Source organism: Augochlora pura, chromosome 10, assembly GCF_028453695.1.
Source record: "Augochlora pura isolate Apur16 chromosome 10, APUR_v2.2.1, whole genome shotgun sequence".
In the NCBI taxonomy this organism is placed as follows: domain Eukaryota; kingdom Metazoa; phylum Arthropoda; class Insecta; order Hymenoptera; family Halictidae; genus Augochlora; species Augochlora pura.
The window spans coordinates 24,683,722-24,701,152 of NC_135781.1; the positions used below are offsets into that span (position 1 = coordinate 24,683,722).

General features: G+C 46.5%; 1 protein-coding gene across 13 annotated transcripts in view; it reads right to left on the reverse strand.

Annotated features, from left to right (window-relative positions):
• Positions 1–15,779, reverse strand: part of Unc-115a (actin binding LIM protein Uncoordinated 115a) — a 32,153-nt gene extending 16,374 nt beyond the window's left edge. For 7 of the 13 annotated variants that reach the window (XM_078193299.1, XM_078193298.1, XM_078193288.1 and 4 more), the window contains exons 1-2: positions 9,543–9,882; positions 88–248 (exon numbers count right to left, since the gene is read on the reverse strand). In XM_078193299.1, the coding sequence (XP_078049425.1) occupies positions 88–248; positions 9,543–9,633 (252 nt within the window). In that variant the 5' untranslated portion in view covers positions 9,634–9,882. Of the gene's footprint in view, positions 1–87; positions 249–9,542; positions 9,883–15,577 lie in introns of those variants that run through there. The other 6 variants (XM_078193289.1, XM_078193294.1, XM_078193293.1 and 3 more) reach the window with 2 other exon arrangements.
• Between the last annotated feature and the right edge of the window lie 1,652 nt (positions 15,780–17,431).

Here is a 17,431-nt window from a genome sequence, read left to right on the forward strand (position 1 = left end):
GCATTACGCGCTCCAAATAATAGCGTTCCCCACGTTCTTCATTTTTTCTATCGGCCACGACGGTCTTTTATTTATACGTTTCAGTACCTTGGTGCAGTAGTAAGAGCCCTCGCGTGCGAAAAAGCCGCCCTGCGCCAAGCTCGCGTTGCACTGAGCACACTTGAAACACCCTATGTGGAAATACTTGTCCTGCACTCGTAGCACCTCCCCGCTGCACTTCTTCTTGCAAGACTGGCAGAACGTTTTACCTGAAACACCAAATAGTTGTTCAAATTCGAATTGTATAACGAAGAGGAGTACGGGAGAGGAAATCGCGATGGTGGAGACGATGTGATTGCTCAGAGATCACGAACAGCCAACAAGTATCGCCATCGGCTGCTCTAGATTCGTCTCTCCAACCCTAATTCTCTGAATATTGAAACCGCTGGCCTTCGAACCCGGTTTCCCTGCTCTACCACCTCTGTTCGAACAATCTGAACCGCATTATATGTGCGTGCCTGGGTAAATACGTGATCAATCGCGTAAACCGATCAATGGATCCTGTTTAACAGACTAATGAGTCGTTGACTGCTCCCAAGAGGGCTTTCGGTTTATCAGTCAACCCCGGTAGAAGGTATTAGACGATTGGCCAACGAACTCGATCAAGGATTGCCACGTTCTCGTTATTCTGCCAATTTGTGGGACGCGTAGTTTTCGCATGGAGAAAGGAAGAAATCTCCCGGCAATCTTTTATCTTTGATCATCGAGTCTTTCACTCGCCGAAGGTAAAAGTTCCGCGCGGAACCAGTGCTCTCTCCGCGCGATCGCTTAGAAAGGACTTCCTTGCTCCCTTTGCCGAACGCTGCGAGAATTGTTTCGCAAAACATCGACGTACCACCGGGCCCCGCTAATTAATAGCAAATAGAGCGAGGCAGCCAGTTTCCAGGAAAAGATAACGCGGTTCGAGCCAGATTTTCCACGCTGTAAAAAGCGGTCGATCACTTACGGCTTCCTGATCGACAAGCCGCGACGAGCGATAATGGCGAATTAGCAGGGGCAAGCCTGGAACGATGAAAATCGAACCTTTCGGCATGTCGCTTGGAATTTTCGGAACAGCCTAGAATTTCAGTTATCCGCCGCGATTTCTCTGCCTTTCTACCAGCCCAACGATACGACGGAGACGATTATCAGGATTCTACTGCTTTCGCGAGAAAAGAACGTGGTAAATTCTAAATCGACTGTTCGACTAAAGCGAGTTCTAAATACTTTGGTGTGGAAGAAGAAAATTCCGATCTTCTTCAAGATCTCGTGTATACTACGTGCATGTTCTTACCAGCAGAAATTGAACGATCCTCGTCGTAGTTAAAAATTATAGCTGGCTTAATCCGAATCCAATCAAGAAGCTGTTTCACTGAAAGGAACTGACGAGAGCATAGCAAGTTTCGAAAATCGACTACTGGATATCCAACGAAGTTTACCACGTAATATACATTCTACATTCCTAACTAAACATTACTCAATACTGGTTGCGACCATGCATCGCATCTGCTGCACGGGACAGTGAACATGTGAAGCCAAAGAGCCATAAAATTACCTTCCACCGCTTCTGTGCTAAACGCCTCAAATACAGCAACAACTATGGGTCGAGATCTGTGATCTGTGAAATCAAACGTGGCCACAGGGGTCTGTTTTCCATTCTAAATTGTGCCAACAGGTTGCATGGGACGAAAATTGGCTGACGAATTTAATCAAGCATTCGTCTTGCGTATCGGTAGAATTGTCGGCACGACGGTTCGACTTTGATCAGCAGTCGCTTCATGCTCCAAGGGAATATGGACTGTTGCACGCGTAAACCAATCGTTGTAGAAATTCTAAAGCGTGAGTCAAAGGCCTGGTTAGCCGTCGGATAAGAAAAGTGTCAGGGAGACGGAGAAAAAAGGTGGCACGAGCACTTGTCGGAGTGCACTTCGCTCGCGGGCCGGGTCGGGCCAGCCCGCGTATCGAATCCGGGTGAAGGTCTTCTCTTTCAGCCGCACTGGAAGCGGTCGAACCAGCCTCGCGCAGCCCGTCGACCGTTTTCAACACGCAGACGTCGTCGCACTGGGAAAAAAAATTCACGGCTGACATATTGCTTCACCTGTCGCACCGCGCCGCGATTCCAAATAATCGAGCAATTTGAAAAAGGGAGGCACGAGGCGAACAAATCATCGTCGCGATTAAATTGTCGCCGCGCGGCTTCTTACAGCGATTCTTAACAGTTAGCTGTTCGCTTTTTAATGGACCTTTCGGCGGGACCTTCCGCGTTTCCATTGCCAGCAGAAGCCACGGAGCAAAAACGCGAGCTGGTTTTTACGTTAATTGAATGCTCATTTCGTGTCGCGATTCAGAAATGTTTGTGCGTGGGCAGACACGCAGGTTTCCGGAGAAAAGCCAAGGATCGCGAGAGAACCGGGCCCGATCGATTGCAGACGGGCCTGCGAAACGAGGCCGGCTCGTAAATCGGAACGAAACGATACGACAAGCTTTACGACACGTGTAACAGCTGCGGCCGAGAGTTGACACACGTCCAGTTACGCAAACGCAATTATGCTTAACATCGTGGCGATCGTTGACTCGATCTGGTCGTCACAGTGCAGCTAGGAAGCCTGGCTGGATCGATCCTTTTAGGATGTCGGTGCTAACTTGGAACGTATGTAGAAAATTCTTTAAAAAGTCTCGAAAAGATTCAACGTAAATATAAGTCGTCATTCGATTACTCAGTCTTTGGTAACCGAGCGAAATAAATTGCTGTAATAATTATAATAATTGCTCAACGGAAAGACGAACGGATCTATGGGAAGTATATTAAAAAATGTTTTGAAAAAGTGGAAAATAAAGGTGAAAATGGTTGTGAACAGCGACAATTGAACGATAGTTGCGAAAATGGCCCGCCGTCCAAAGATTAATGCATGTAACGAAGATTTATCGCTACGATTTAGTCTAGCAGGGAATGCGTTAATCTGTTTGCTCCACTGAAACACGAAGTAGCTTTTACACGAGCGAGTCCAGAGAAAGAAGTAAATTGTAAAATCCGTTTCACATGCAAATCATACAAACTTAGAAAAGGAGGAACATGATTGTTTTACGACGCTGGCAACCGGTTTTGCCTTGGGGAAAAAGAATAATTCTACGTCAACACTCGCGACTGTGTTACCACACGAGATTCGCATCTACGGTATTATAAAATGACGGCGGAAATCACCAGCACAAAAGACTTTTTGCAAGGACGGATTGCGAATCCCCGACAGCCGGTCCGAATAAATTCCAATCGATAAGCACGGAGGCATAAACGCGTGTCTCGCTCGAAAGGTTGGTCCCAGAGACACTATCGTGTTAATGTGTTCGTCTACGCAACTATTGATTCTTTTCCGTGAAACGCTCTTTTTAGCATCCGATTCTTGGTAGCGCGCTGACAAATGGGATTAGCTGGGAACATTTGTCTTTCCTTCAATCCGCGGGACGGACAAAGTGTTAAAGGAAACGGGGAATGACCGTCAACGCTGCTTGACCAGTCGGCTGACTCACGCTGAGAACTTTTTCCCAGTCATTCCCAGCCTCCTCGCTGCGAAATGGGCATTCCTTGCACGCCACGAGAAAGAATGCGATTTTTCCTGGCGAGGTGAACAATTGATCCGCGATCGAACGGTAGTTCCTTCGCTTGGAAGCATTCCAAGCGTTATAAATAAACATTTGAAAACACGGCGAAGCGAAGATTTCGGCAGAGTTAAACAGCGTTTGCAATTTACAAGAAGGGTGTCAGCCTCTAGAGCACAAGCTCGAGAATCCAGTCTGAAATCAATTGAGTACCAAGAGATAATTGGACCAAGTTTTACAGGGAAAAAAAGACTATCCAACGTAAAGTCTCCGATCAGTGTTGGAACTTGGATCAACCTATGTCTCTGAAGTTAATGATTCAGCCCGAAGTCAATGGGGTAGCCGAAGATAAGCGCATCTGTTTCATGAAGTTATCTGTTGTTTTGAACGCGGGGTCCCTCTCCCGGTCTATAAATTGCTCTAGCCCGTCTGCCCGGTCACAATGGTGTTAGCCGCGGAAGAAAGGGGATGTCCAGTTGCCGTCGGGAGAGGCGATTCATTATTGGAACAAGCCAAGAGAAAGAGAGCCGGTTATCTCCCGAGCGAGCCGATCGATTCTCCCATTACGCAAACAACGTTATATTCCCGGCGTATCTTCGAAATGGTCCGCAACTGAAGAAAACACGATTAGTATCGTGCTATCCGCTTTGTAATGGACGATGAGTAATTAGAGCTGTTTTGGCACGCCCGGGAGCGCTGCCACTGACACTCGGGGCGATGCCATCATCGAGACGAAAATATGGTCGGTGACTCAAAAATGCTCGCGGGAAAGTCATCGGATTAAACTCTCTCTCCCCTTTCGAGAAGGTTATCCAAACGACTCTATGGAAAGAAACACGGCACTGCCCTAATCCGAATTTTGTCCGAGAATAGGACTGCACAGTAATTGTTTCGCATCGGTTGCATCGTTTGTCATTTCGAAATGAAATTCGGAATGATTTTGGTATAGATCGATAATTTTTCTGATCGTTAATTTCTATTGCAAAATTATCGCGGTCTTGAGAATGGAGGAAGTTGGACGGAAAAGGCGTTAGTTACTTTCTCGGAAAGCTTTCACGAGCCGCCTCGTTAATTCGTTTAAACGTCACGCTCGAGGAGAAGACTGTGGCCAGTGATTTCTCCAAATCTAAACCGTTGGCCGAGGCTCGATGATTATCGCCGACACCCTCGAGACGATTCTCGGCGAACTTGAGGGCGACGAATCCTCGCCGATTATGCGAAGAAACGGCGGTGGTTCAATAGGGGCAACGGAGTCTCGCGATTCGTCGGGGGACTTTAAAAATATACGATGACATCACTCGGCCGAGAGCAGATCGTGTGTTTTGACGTCATCTCTGCTGTCACGCGACCTGAACACGTCTGCAAGGACTGTTTCCAGCGTTCTTGATCAATCGAATTACCGATGGGAAATCAGTGAAACTTCTCCGATCGTCGGAAAACAGGTTTACAAGGGCATTGAATGAGACACGTTCGAACTTGTCGAGATTTTTCTTGACGTTTTCAGGTAAAGTAGAGAAGGGACGAGGTATCGGCGAACGAGTTCTGTTTGAATTGAACCGGGAAGAGACACACCCTCGTCTGCCCGTCACACCCTCGATTTATAGCAGCTTTCGATCGAATGTGCGTCACTAAAGCCTGCCATGAAATTAAACCGATATGCCGAACCCATCGATCAACGAATAACATTTTATCTTGACAAAGAGAAAAAGACGCTCCACAGCTGGACAGTGTCAACAAATTGTTTACTACATGTGGAATTAAAATCCTAATCGGAACGATGACAGCATCGAATTCTGGCAGACCGTACCCAGAAGTCTTTATTTAACGCATCGAATGCCGTTCGTACACGGCGATGCTACAATAGTTTTTGATCGTGTTGGTAAAGGTTGTAGGATTCATAGAACATCGTAGCGATTACTTTTAACTTCCAGCTCCGGTGTCGTTAACCATATTGCTTTGCATCGCGATTTGCTCCCGTACAACCGCCGCCTGTCGTTTCTGACATGGCTATGATGAATGACGATTGTAGTACGCATCCGCATTGCTATCGGAGGTTGCAGATTTCGCGTACCATGTTTGTTATTCTTCTGGCGTTTTATAGCGAACGCGTTCTCGTGAATGGCTTGCTATTGTATACATTACACGCGTACACAATCGGGCCGAGCATCGCGGCGTACGTGGCAAGCAGTCTTCCAATGCTCATAACTGGCCCGCGGATTTTCAGAGCGAGTAACATGCGCGAACAGTTCCTGTGCAGTTGTTTAGTGCACACATTTTCTCAATTACCACTGCGCTCCTCTTACAAAGCAGCGCTTGTGCTTTGGTCGCCACGCGAAGTGGAACTTCTATTTTTCAACACTTGCACTAGTTATCTCTTCGCGCGGACACTGTCTGTTAAATTTCTAGACGTCTTTATCGTGTCTGCGAGCCAACGTTTCAAGTGTGCGTACTCCTTACTTTCCTGCGGTCTTTGACCAAATAGTTAACGTCAGAGTGTGACAAGAGGCCGCGTGCAGATGTCCGAGCATCAAATTCTGACAAGGAGACGATCACAATTGCTTCCGAGAGATCGCAAATTCCATATTCTAACTCCCATACGTAAGAATTATAAATGAAAAACTAATTGATAATACAAATTAATTAAATACTTTGTAATTAGTTGTCTCTTTTATCATGCATCGAAGATCGAAGATCGGATATGGATGCAAATGGGGGTCGGGCGAGGTTAACAAACTCCATGAAATTCCTGGCCCAGAATTCACCTCGGTAATCGCGTGTAAACCGGTACGAGGCATCGTAGGAGGCGCTCAGAATTTTTAATGACCGATGATAAGGCGGGGACATTGACAATCTGGTAACCCGCAACACCTACGAAACCACTTATGTCTCGAGTCTTGATTTGTTCCCGACAACCTCCGCGCGAACCGGCTAACGTGATTCAACCGTCCAAACTATCCAACGATTTATTTGCCAGGAAATTGTGCGGAGGGTTCGCAAAGAAAAAAAGTGATTGTTGCGTCACTGGGTTGTTCACCCACACGCAGTTTGTCCTACATCCTACGTGTACCCTCGCGTCGCGTTAACACGACTCGCAAGTCCGTCTAAATGGGATGTCGCGAAACCGTGTTTCCAGGTTACCTAAAATTCCCGCTGAAATTCCTCGTTATTAATTCCCCGGTTCAGCGAACGCGCGATCCGGCATTTGCATCGTTTATTAACAGTTTGCCTCGTTGAACTCGTTTCGAGCGGTCTAATCTAATCTTTACCTAATTCTCAGGACTGAAACTGTCTTTGAAGCTCGAAACAACGTTATGTTTGCAAAACGGTAAAGAAAAATTCATTCGATATCTGTAATATTACTTTTACAAGTGTCTCGACAGAATGCGTAGGTTTCGATAGAATCGACATCGATTTACCAACTGTTATATTATGTACCATTGTCTCGCAAGAGAATTAACTGTGCACAAGAAAAGTAGCAGATTCATGCTACAAGGTGAGTCCGGGCTTGCCGTAACGCGACTCGTTTATACAAAATTACAACAGTTCAAATGTCGACGATTTGTGGAAACTCGGAAATTCTATGTACGAAGATTGTCTAGAGGCCGCTGTATTTAGAATCCATAATTTTTACGTTTTGGGATACCAGTGGTTGACGATTAAGTGCATTCTACGTTACGGGGCATCGAGAATACGTGGGCAGAAATAAGTTTCGAGGCGGCGACGGGATGTAATTCCTGGGCTGCGGTTCAGGGCGGAAGCTTAAAGAGGAAAACCGCTGAAAACCGTCCGCATTCCTCCGTTCCGTAAAAGTGAACCGGTTTGAGAGGGTGTCGCGCGAGTCTCCGTAACAGCGATCCATCACCGAACCGCTCGCTCCACATAACGTTCCTCTCCGCCTCGGTATGTTAATATGATTCATAAGTGGTCTAAATAGGATGTCGCAAAGTGGGGTCAAACGCGGCGACCCCCAAGCGGCCGGGCTCTTTCTCCCGATGCACTCTGGGTCATAGAATATCGAGGACCGATTGAATGCGTCCGATGCGGACGATTGTAAGTCAGTTTTTTCTTTTATGTTAATTTCGAGCACCGCGAAATGCCTCGGAGCAAATATTCGGCGAGCCCTGGCTGAATTACGTCGGGCAAATATATCTATTTATCAACCGGACGACGATAAGCTATCGCAAAACGTTGGTTGCTTACCGAAATGTCTGGACGCAAGGCACGCGTTCCGTCGTTGACTTCTTGTCACCGCTAATGTCACCGCGATAATAAACGATTTCGCTGGTACATAGCGCGTCCGTAGATCGTCCGGCAAGCGATCCTCTAAACACGAATCCGATAATCTTTTCGACCGCAAGAAATTCAATTATCGCGACGGCGAGAAGTCTTGCGATGGATCGAACAAAATATTGTCACGAAATCCGCGTCGAACGGAGTTCACGAAAGAATTGTGCGCGTTTCTGGCAGGTCGGCGTTATCTACGCTCCGGTTTGCTAATAGCTCATTCCAAGCTTATCAGCAATTTTGCAGACTCTATCTGAGAGTATCAACGGTATACCATGAGAAAAGTGTAATAAATGGACTATTACGTGGCGATAAGAACCGTTCCGCGCGCCGCCTCGCTCGTTATACGGCACGAGGATCGACATCGCTTGTCCAGGAAGAGTTTACGCGCGAGAAAAACGAGAAACCTGAAGAATAGCGGCGCAGAGGACGAATCGGATTCCGTGTAATTTATTTTTGCGCAAGCCCGACCGCCGCATAATCGAGCGTTGCGTATGCGACAGGATACAGCGGGGCTTCTGTCTGTAATTAACCGCGTTACAATAGTGTTACAACTATTTAATAATGTATCGAGCGTCGCGAACGGTAGCCCACGGGAAATGAACGAAGAATTGAATTACAAAGTAACTACTCTATACACGGTGTACCCGTGTGTCCCGCCAAGGCGTCGCCGATTAGCGAAACAATATCGCAACGATTGCAAAGGCCGCGATGCAGAAAAACCTGCGAACAAGCGTTCATTATCGCCCTAATGGCCCGTTAATTGACTCGCTTCGTCGACCGCCTGAATCGAGAGGCTGCATCCGAGCGGAGTCGATCGTCAACAATTTTCTGTCCACATAAAATTCGCCTCCCTTCTTCTAATCTAGAGTTGCCATAATCTTCTTCTCGATCGAACTATCTTCCTTTTGGAAATAACTCAATCTAATCTGCTCTGTCATCTGATTCGACCTATCGCATCGTCGATTTCGAACTCAATGTAGTATCTCTCGCTTTAAAAAGAAAAACATGCATTCTATCTTCGAGTGGATGATGTCACGCCGCGTTACATGCATTTTCACGTTATCGATACAACTCGTTCTCGCGAACGATGGACTCTAGCTCCACTTTCGCGCGGCGATAGTTCCGCGTAACTGTAATATGCGATCCCGAAGCAAAAATTTCACGATCGTAGCGCCGAATGCTACCGAACCTATGTTTCGATATTCGAATCGAGTGTTGGCTCTTCATCGAAGACACAACAAGCCTCGTGACGAATTTACCGAGCTCGTACGATAAAACAAAACGATTCAGGCTGACATATTTTAACTTCAGAAGTTTGAAGTGCCGTCTTCTGAAAGACGTTTTTAATGCACACTTTGACTAGAAACACCGTAAACCGACCTTGATGCTTGGTTACATATGACTCATGCCGCCTGGACAACTCTTACTCGAAACTAACATGCAACAATTAATTCCTGCATTAATTACAGTCAACGATCGGTTACGACACGCCTGACGAGCCCATTAGCAAACGAGCCGCGTGAAACTCGAGCCAGCCTTCTTATTCCACCGGCGATACACCACGAGAAGTCTCGGGCCATCGAATGCATCCCGATTAGATGCGTGTCAATCAAGAGGAAGTCAGGTCTCGACCGAACTCTTACCCTTCTTCAGCACTTTCTGCTTGAGTTCCTGGTCCCTCTTGACCCCGTTACTTTCACTCGCTATAAAACTCTCGCTCGTCTTCGACTTCATTGTCCCTGCTGGTCGCTGTCGCGTCGTTGCGTAACACTCCAGCGTCGTAAAATTGACTACACCTCTTCCCTTTCTCTTCGCCGATAAGATAAACAGAAATTATCGGGATAAGGAGCTACGTCGTGGTTTAAAATCCAATAGTCGTGCTATTCCCGTTCGGTTCGATTTGGCGCACTTAGTCGCGATTCTATCGTTTACCGAGCACACGCGATATCATCGGCTCGACTGCCGATCACAGACTGACGGAGCGCCGGAGAATCGAGACCGGCGTGGCCCGGACCGGTGCGGCGCGGGGATTCATGCCACGGCACGGGTCTCGATTGTCAAGCCGCGCGGCTTCTCTGACGTTTACTTTTCACGGCCGTCGTCGATGTGATTGCGCGGTCGAGATCCTGCGAGAGCGACAGCTTCGTGACAGCTGCTGTCGATCGGGATCGGTGGCCAATTGTTTTCCTCTCCGAGGAAAAATCGGTAAAATACCTGCTTCCGTCCGTTATGATTGTTCCTAGAAATCTCTAGACTTTGTCAATATTCAAATTGCTATGACTTTGTAAAAACAAGTTGCGGTATAATTCTTCTTCAATTCTACGATTCTTATTTTGTCGCAGTATTTCATATAATATAGCAGGCAAATAGCTGGAAACGACATGACTTTTTTTGAAAAAGCTACGTATTAAAATGTTTACAACACATTGCAAAATTTGTTAGATCTTAACGTACATTTAAAGATCGGAACCTCCGCTTTGCAACGACCCCATAAACATCTCAGAACGATTATTTACTACTTTATTGTACCGATGATAGGTCAGGTTAATCTTCGTTTTAAATCGTCGAGAAATCTCGAAATAAATCGTTAATGCGTTTTGCAATTTGCCGAGCCATTACAGATTTGATGACCGCTCGTAGAATTCTATCTGATAAGGTCGCGCTGTTTGGAAGTAGCAGAGTCCGTTGCGAACGACGGAGGCTATTCGGGTGCCCGTCGATTGGCCGACGACTCGCCGTTGCCTTCCTGGCGGGGGCAGAAACGAGGCGCTAAGGGGGTCACGAAACTCGACGCTACGGAGTACGAACACCGTAGTGGAAGATCGGTACTGAAAAAATCGGTAAGATAAAGTTTCGCCTGGATTACCTTCGGGCCAGCGCAGTGGCAGCACGCGAGAACTTTTCGGTTGCGTAAATAAAGTCTTTGATTCCTAGGTATTTCTCGGCGGCGTCTACAAGCTCCTGTAACGCATACCAACGCTATCTGAAAGAAGATAAGGCCTGCGCGGTGTTGGATTCCCTTCTCGATGCACGTAGATCTCGTAACTGCATGCAGCGGAGCGCGGCTATAGCCATATGCTGTGATTATGTTTACATCATACGACATCGAGGTTCGGTCTACGAAGGAATCGAGGTAAATTCAACGTTTTGCGGCGAGAAGTTTAACAGGTAAGTTCCCTTTGGTTTGTCGGGATGAAACTACCCTTTAGAAGTTAGCCTCACTTCCATCCCCGGATCACCTGCCCCCGACTTTTCAATTCCTTTCTCTCGAACAATGTAATTAGCGACTCTGTAATCAACTTTGCGACAAAAATCGTTCTTCCCATTGTTAAACGCGGGCTTGTTGAGCCTTGATCCGAGGGGCATTGCGCAAGTAACCGGCCACCGAGAAAGTTACGGTCAAAGTCGAACTTTTCGATTCAGCTCCGGAATTCCTTTGATGATAACGAGCTAACGGACTGCAATCCGCCGCCCTATCCGGCACAAGCATCCGCATCTCAAGGCGAACGTCTGCCGGTGACACAAAATTTATATGACCTCCCGAGTCCAAGACGCTGTGTTGGTTCTCGACCCGATGACATCGCCCCGGCTGCGCGGAATCTCGACTGCTTTCGCAAACGTGACCGGTCGCGGACGAGCCCATCCATGGTCTCTTCTCGTTATGCATTAATTAACCGATAACGAGCCGCACGGAGTGGATGTTCCCGCAATGGCTTGCAGCGTCGATCTGCGGAGGTCTCGAGAATCGGGAAGAGTGTTTTCGTGTTCCCGGTTATCTCATTCAATTGCCTCGTTTTCTCTTGGATCTTAAGTAACGCCGCCGTTGCTAAAGAGATAATTAGTCTTACGTTCGACCTATTATCAAGGGTATTTCGAGGAGAAGGGGAGAAGAATGAATCGGGTGAACGCGATACAAGATCTACGACCGCACGAAAACAGCCTGGAGGGATATCGTGCAACTAAATATATATAGCCGATTAGAAACAGCTTGCGTTTCTACTACGTTCCTACAACGCACAATCTCAGCCATAAGGCCCTCTTAATTCGTCAGCTTTTTATTTAACGGAACACGTCTTCCAATCTCTCTAGTCTTCATAATCTATAACATCGTCGTATGTTCGTTTTACCGATCGCTGATCGATCGGAGTGGCGATGCTCGAATGTTTGCAATACCCGTCCGTATTCTTTATCGAATGGTTATCCCAATTCGTCATTAGGCGATACCTTATCTCCAACTCAAAAAAAACCACACTTGATTCGAGAGTTTCGCGAACCTCGTCTCCCTGCCCCCTATCTTGTTTAACGTCTTGTCGGGCAGAGGACACGAAGATTGCATAAGACATCAATCCGTTTAGCCGCTGCGGTGTCCGATGGCCGCAATCCTTCCGGCGCGGCGCTCTCATTTTGTCGCTTTCAACTTGTCCCACTGATAAGCACGTTTGTTAGCCTGCTCACAGAAAATTCGCGTGGGCTCGTTTTCCGGATTCTGTTACACGCGCGGCGAGCGTAATTGATGGGAGCTAATTGGACACGTAGTCGGCTGCTTCTCGGGATTGGTGCACCCTCGTCTCTTCCGGTTTTTGTGTTCGCCCGAGATTTCTCTTTTTCTTTGATCCCGCACTTTCGCTGCTCGGTACAGTGATCTCGGTGCTTAGCTTTTTATTAAATTTTGAACTGCTTTCCGTCGGACTCATAGCAGCAGAGCACTATGACGACAAAACAAATGAATATTCCAAGGTAATTGTATCTGCTTATCAGATAATGAGCAATGCTTCCCTAGTATTTCGCGAGTTACGTAACCAAGGAGTCACATTACGTCTGGTACGAAGACTTCCTAGCAGGACCTTCGCCGACCAGTAACCCGAATACAGTAGGTAGGTAGGTGAAATATCGATTCGCGGATAGTCTGGCGAAAGGACACTAGTCTCGCGTCCACCGTTCCTGGAAAACGGTGGCCTTTTATAACGCTTTGTCCTTTCAAAGTTCTCCCAAAGCGTGCGATCTTTCAATCGTTATGATTTTAATGTCCTAGCCTCTCCATGACGTCTACGGGAAATTGTGAAAGTTTTATCGTGTTCTAAAAACGGTAAGGAATGTTTTCCAATGCGAAAGTATATATATATATATATCCACGAACGAATCTTCGGATGCTTTTGTAAAAGCTTTTGTTCGGTTTCGGGATGCGAACACCCCATCGGTTATGAGAGCAACGCGTGCGTTCTAATTGCCGCGAGATTTCCTACCGGGGTTCGTCTTCTCGTTAACGAGCATCGCAGAAAGGCCGCAACGGAGAGTCCTGGTGCATTTCGCCGCACGAGATTTTCCCTTCCGGTTAGCAGCGCAGCGTGAATCGAACGCGAGCGGGGGAGGGTGGTATATCGATCTGCAGCGGTTGCAGTTTCGCTGAAAGGCGGCGATGTAGTAGACGACACTCCGAGGGCGAGACCCTTGTGCCAAATGTATGTCAATATACAAGGGACGCGAAACAGAAAATCAATAGCATTCGTCGATCGGTGAATTATTTAGAGCGCAGCCGAAATGCACCCTCGCTCCGCTGAAATAACACGCTGCGATTCCAGGAAGCACAGTGGCACCGTGCTAAACCACTCGCGTTCTACTTTCATATTGGACTGCAGGCGGCAACAGCTGCGCCTCGTTCTACCGGCGAATAGTTTACGAAAATCCGGCGAGATCGATCGGACGATTAGGCGAAAAACTCGAGTGGATCGACACAATTTCCCGCGGCACAGATAACGGACCGATCGTACTTGAGCAAAGTCAATATCTCGAGTTAATGGACGCATCTGGCGGCAACGGGAAATTAAGGACAGTTCATTAAACGTGTCACCGTATTTGCACACGCTTTCACCGAACGATGTTAATCGTATTTGAGGATGAATCGAGCGTATATCTACCGCTATCGAAGCACGGGTCTCCTGGCTCAGGGTGCAATCGGACGCAATTGTCTCCCTATGGAAGAGAGAAAATCCTGTGCGGTTCGGTAGGATAATCTTCGTGGCAGGATGCAGCGCTTACGTCGCCGCTCCTCGCAACGCTGCGTGCGTATTGAAGCGCGCACTCGACGCATCGTGCAAGGCACGGTGGTTGCGTGGGTAGAACGCATAATTGCACGGACAAATTTACGAGCGTGCCGTACGCAGATACTGTCCTGTAACTACTGGTGCACGCAGCAGACGCATTCGGCCATTGCCGATATTTCAGGCGATTAGAATATTGTGTCGCATCATCGCGAACCAATAATTTATGCGGATTTTCATTAGGTGGACTTGCAGCCGCAAATGGTACATACAAATTATGTTTTCTGAATCTTTCGATCGATCATGATTGTTCCATTATTTTTCAACGTAAATATAATAGAACATATCATATCCATAATGTCCATGAAGTAAATTTTCCTGCTGATTAGTCGTGTGCTAGTCATACATGCTACAAAACTAGGCCTAGTGGCCCCAGAGGAGAAAAATCAAAATGCATCAGGATAATCATGCAAGTCAATATATGATCGAAGGAGGATTAATAGCAGGATATTTAACGGAATGGAAGTTAAAAATGTGTAAACTGGGTGTAGATTTACTGTAAAGAAAATTCCAGTAGGACTGTTGTCGCATCACGCTGGCCAACCTTACTGCTTAGAAAAATCCGTCACCTTCTGACCTAAAGAAACAAAGTCCCGTGACCCAACTGTTAGGTAGAGAATTCCAAGCGTTTCAACGCACTAACTGGATAGAAAAAAAACAATGGCCATTTGACAGAAATGAAAAGTGAGTCAAGGAGGTCTATGCATAGGACATGGAGGAGGGGCTGAGGTCTCGTGACCAAGCGACAATTCCACACCGGTGGAACGTCTCTAAAAAGGTGTAATCGGCGTTCGCATTCTAGCCATGCGGGTAGGAGTTACGCAATCGGGTATGACACGCTGGAAAGCCGAGAGGAGGATGCACTTGCTTCCGTTTTCGCGTTTCGAATCGATGTAACCTAGCGCGAGAGGTATAAGCGAGAGAAAGAAAGAGGGGGGCAGGTTGTAGAGTAGAAGAACGAACACACAGAGCACAACGAGGGGTTTTTCCTTGGCGTTGGTTTGTCAAAGGTGGCGAGCCTAGGCGAGGAGGAGATCGAAGTTGATGCGGAACGTTCGGTAGAATGCAGGTCAGGCTCGAGCAGCGGGGAAAACAAAATCGAGAGGAAAAACAGCCGGCGCCGAGGTGTACTAAACGTGTCCGGCTCTCTCGGGGCTAGGAAACGTCAAACCGATGGATCCATCTATTTATAGAGGCCCCGGAGTCGGTTTAGCGGGTTACGATCTTCGCGGAAAACATTCGGCGTGCACGAGGGAAGAGAGAACGGCATCCCGTGAAAATCGGGCGGAAACCGCGCACGATACAGGGGCGTACCCCACGCACACCCACACATCAGCAGCGGTCGCACCGACACGCTCTCTCGTACTTTTCGATTCTTTGACGAAAGGATGATGAGAATGAGAATGAGAGAGCACACGGGGCACGCGCGCGCGCGTTCACGCGACACGTACTCCGCGCGGGCACACGCATACATATACACGTCGGTACGCTCTCAGTGGCGGAGAACGAAGCCACCGATGGAAAGAGAGAGATAGGGAACCTAGCCGGCATTCGCTACTCGGTTTCCGCCTTTTACTCACCCATCTTTACGGCCGTGTGCCAGCTACGCTGTTTTCCGATCACGGTTCGTCGCAGACGATGAGTTACACGATCATATTATAGCACTGGCCACGAGTTAAATTGGCACGCGCGCAGGGTTTCACTTAGGAAATCACGGGGAACGCAAGAGACCTTCTCACCACCGAACGCTCGACGTCCGACATTGTAGTGGCGAGCGAGTGCCCATACGCGCATGCGCGACTGCCCGCTCACTGACGCGACAACTCTTCGGATTACCCTGATCTTATTTACCGGAGAATTTCGTGACAACGAACATATTTGTGACTTTTATCGATACACATTGTCTACTTTAGTTACACTGAGTATTCCTGAGAATTTGCATAGCTTGTTTTGTTTAATTTAAGAGGTTTTCGGGTTGATTAATTGCTGTGGCCGCCGAAGATGGCGTTAGATGCAGGTCACCAACAGGACGGCCCTGGTCCCCGCCATTAACAGTTCCAAGTCGGAAGCGGGGAGCTTTGACTGCTTCGAGTTTCTTTGAATTTGTGAATAAATTACTTCCGAGTCCCAGGCAGTGTAATTATGATTTCATGTAAATTACTAGGTCTTTAATGTGAGAAGCAGCGACGATAGAAATAAGAATTCGTGGGAAATTGAAATGATGAGCCGGTGTTGACGAAATTGATCAACTGTTGCAGTGCCAATTCGAAATGGTGAGTATACATTAAAAAGTAAACTTAGTAACCATTATTTCCTGTTGTGTATAAAGTGCCGTGTTGAATCCATCAACTGGTTGTCATTTGAATTTATATAAATGTAATGTAAAATAGTCGAAGATTGTTGAATACCGATTATTATTAAGGGTTTTAAAATTAAGACATGGCGGCAGTTCTGAAATGATATGTAGCAGTGTTCGAACGAAATATTCTCTTATTTCGAATGTCTTTGTTGCTTAATTTTCTAGCATATTATCAGTCCACTAGAATCGTAACGAGATTATTGTTAAGGTATTGTTTGGCGTTTCTTATTGAAGGTAAAAACTGCAGTTTGATTGCATAGAATTATCGGACAATTATGCACGGGAAAGTTGCGCAGGGACATATACAGGAAAGTTGTGTGCGAACAATTTAAACGATACCTTTCCCGGTTTACAACATTTTAAAATATTCGTGAAGTTAGTAAAGTATCCACATACTGCAAATCTGCTTCACTTGCGCAAAGAAAATTGAAACGTCAAATAATCTGGAAGACACTCTTTTCTTACATAATACTAGATTAATTATAAGATTTTGTATAGCATATGACTGCGGAAATAAATGAAATCCGGAAATCATTTTTATAATTTCATATGTTCATAGAGTGTAGTTTTACAGTGATCAAACTGTGCAACTGTCGATAATGTAGATCACAATATAATTTACCACAGATAAAACAGACAAGAAGTCTACAAAATAATTTTTAGGTAACTGTAAGTTTACGTTAATTTTTTTTAACTCAATTTGCATTTAAACACGATTTTACTATTTCAATCTTAGATCGTTGTACTCCTGAAACACTATAAATATTCAGAATCTCGATATCTCTCAATGGTAAAAATGTTAAATAAATGTCCAATATTTACATACAAACTAATGTTAAAAGCAATAGCATTGTTGTGAATCTCTGTTATTGTTGAACAAAATTGTGTAAATTCTTTTTCTCATTGCACATTTCCATGAAGGCAACGAATCTACTAGCCCCCATCGCCAGATGGCGCCATCGCATGGTTGTTCGGCTCGATCGAACGTCGTCATCACCATTTTTCAATTAGACAAGTAATCGAACGTATCCGGGCTTCGCAAACAATTTCCCTGCTCGTTATAACGACGATATAA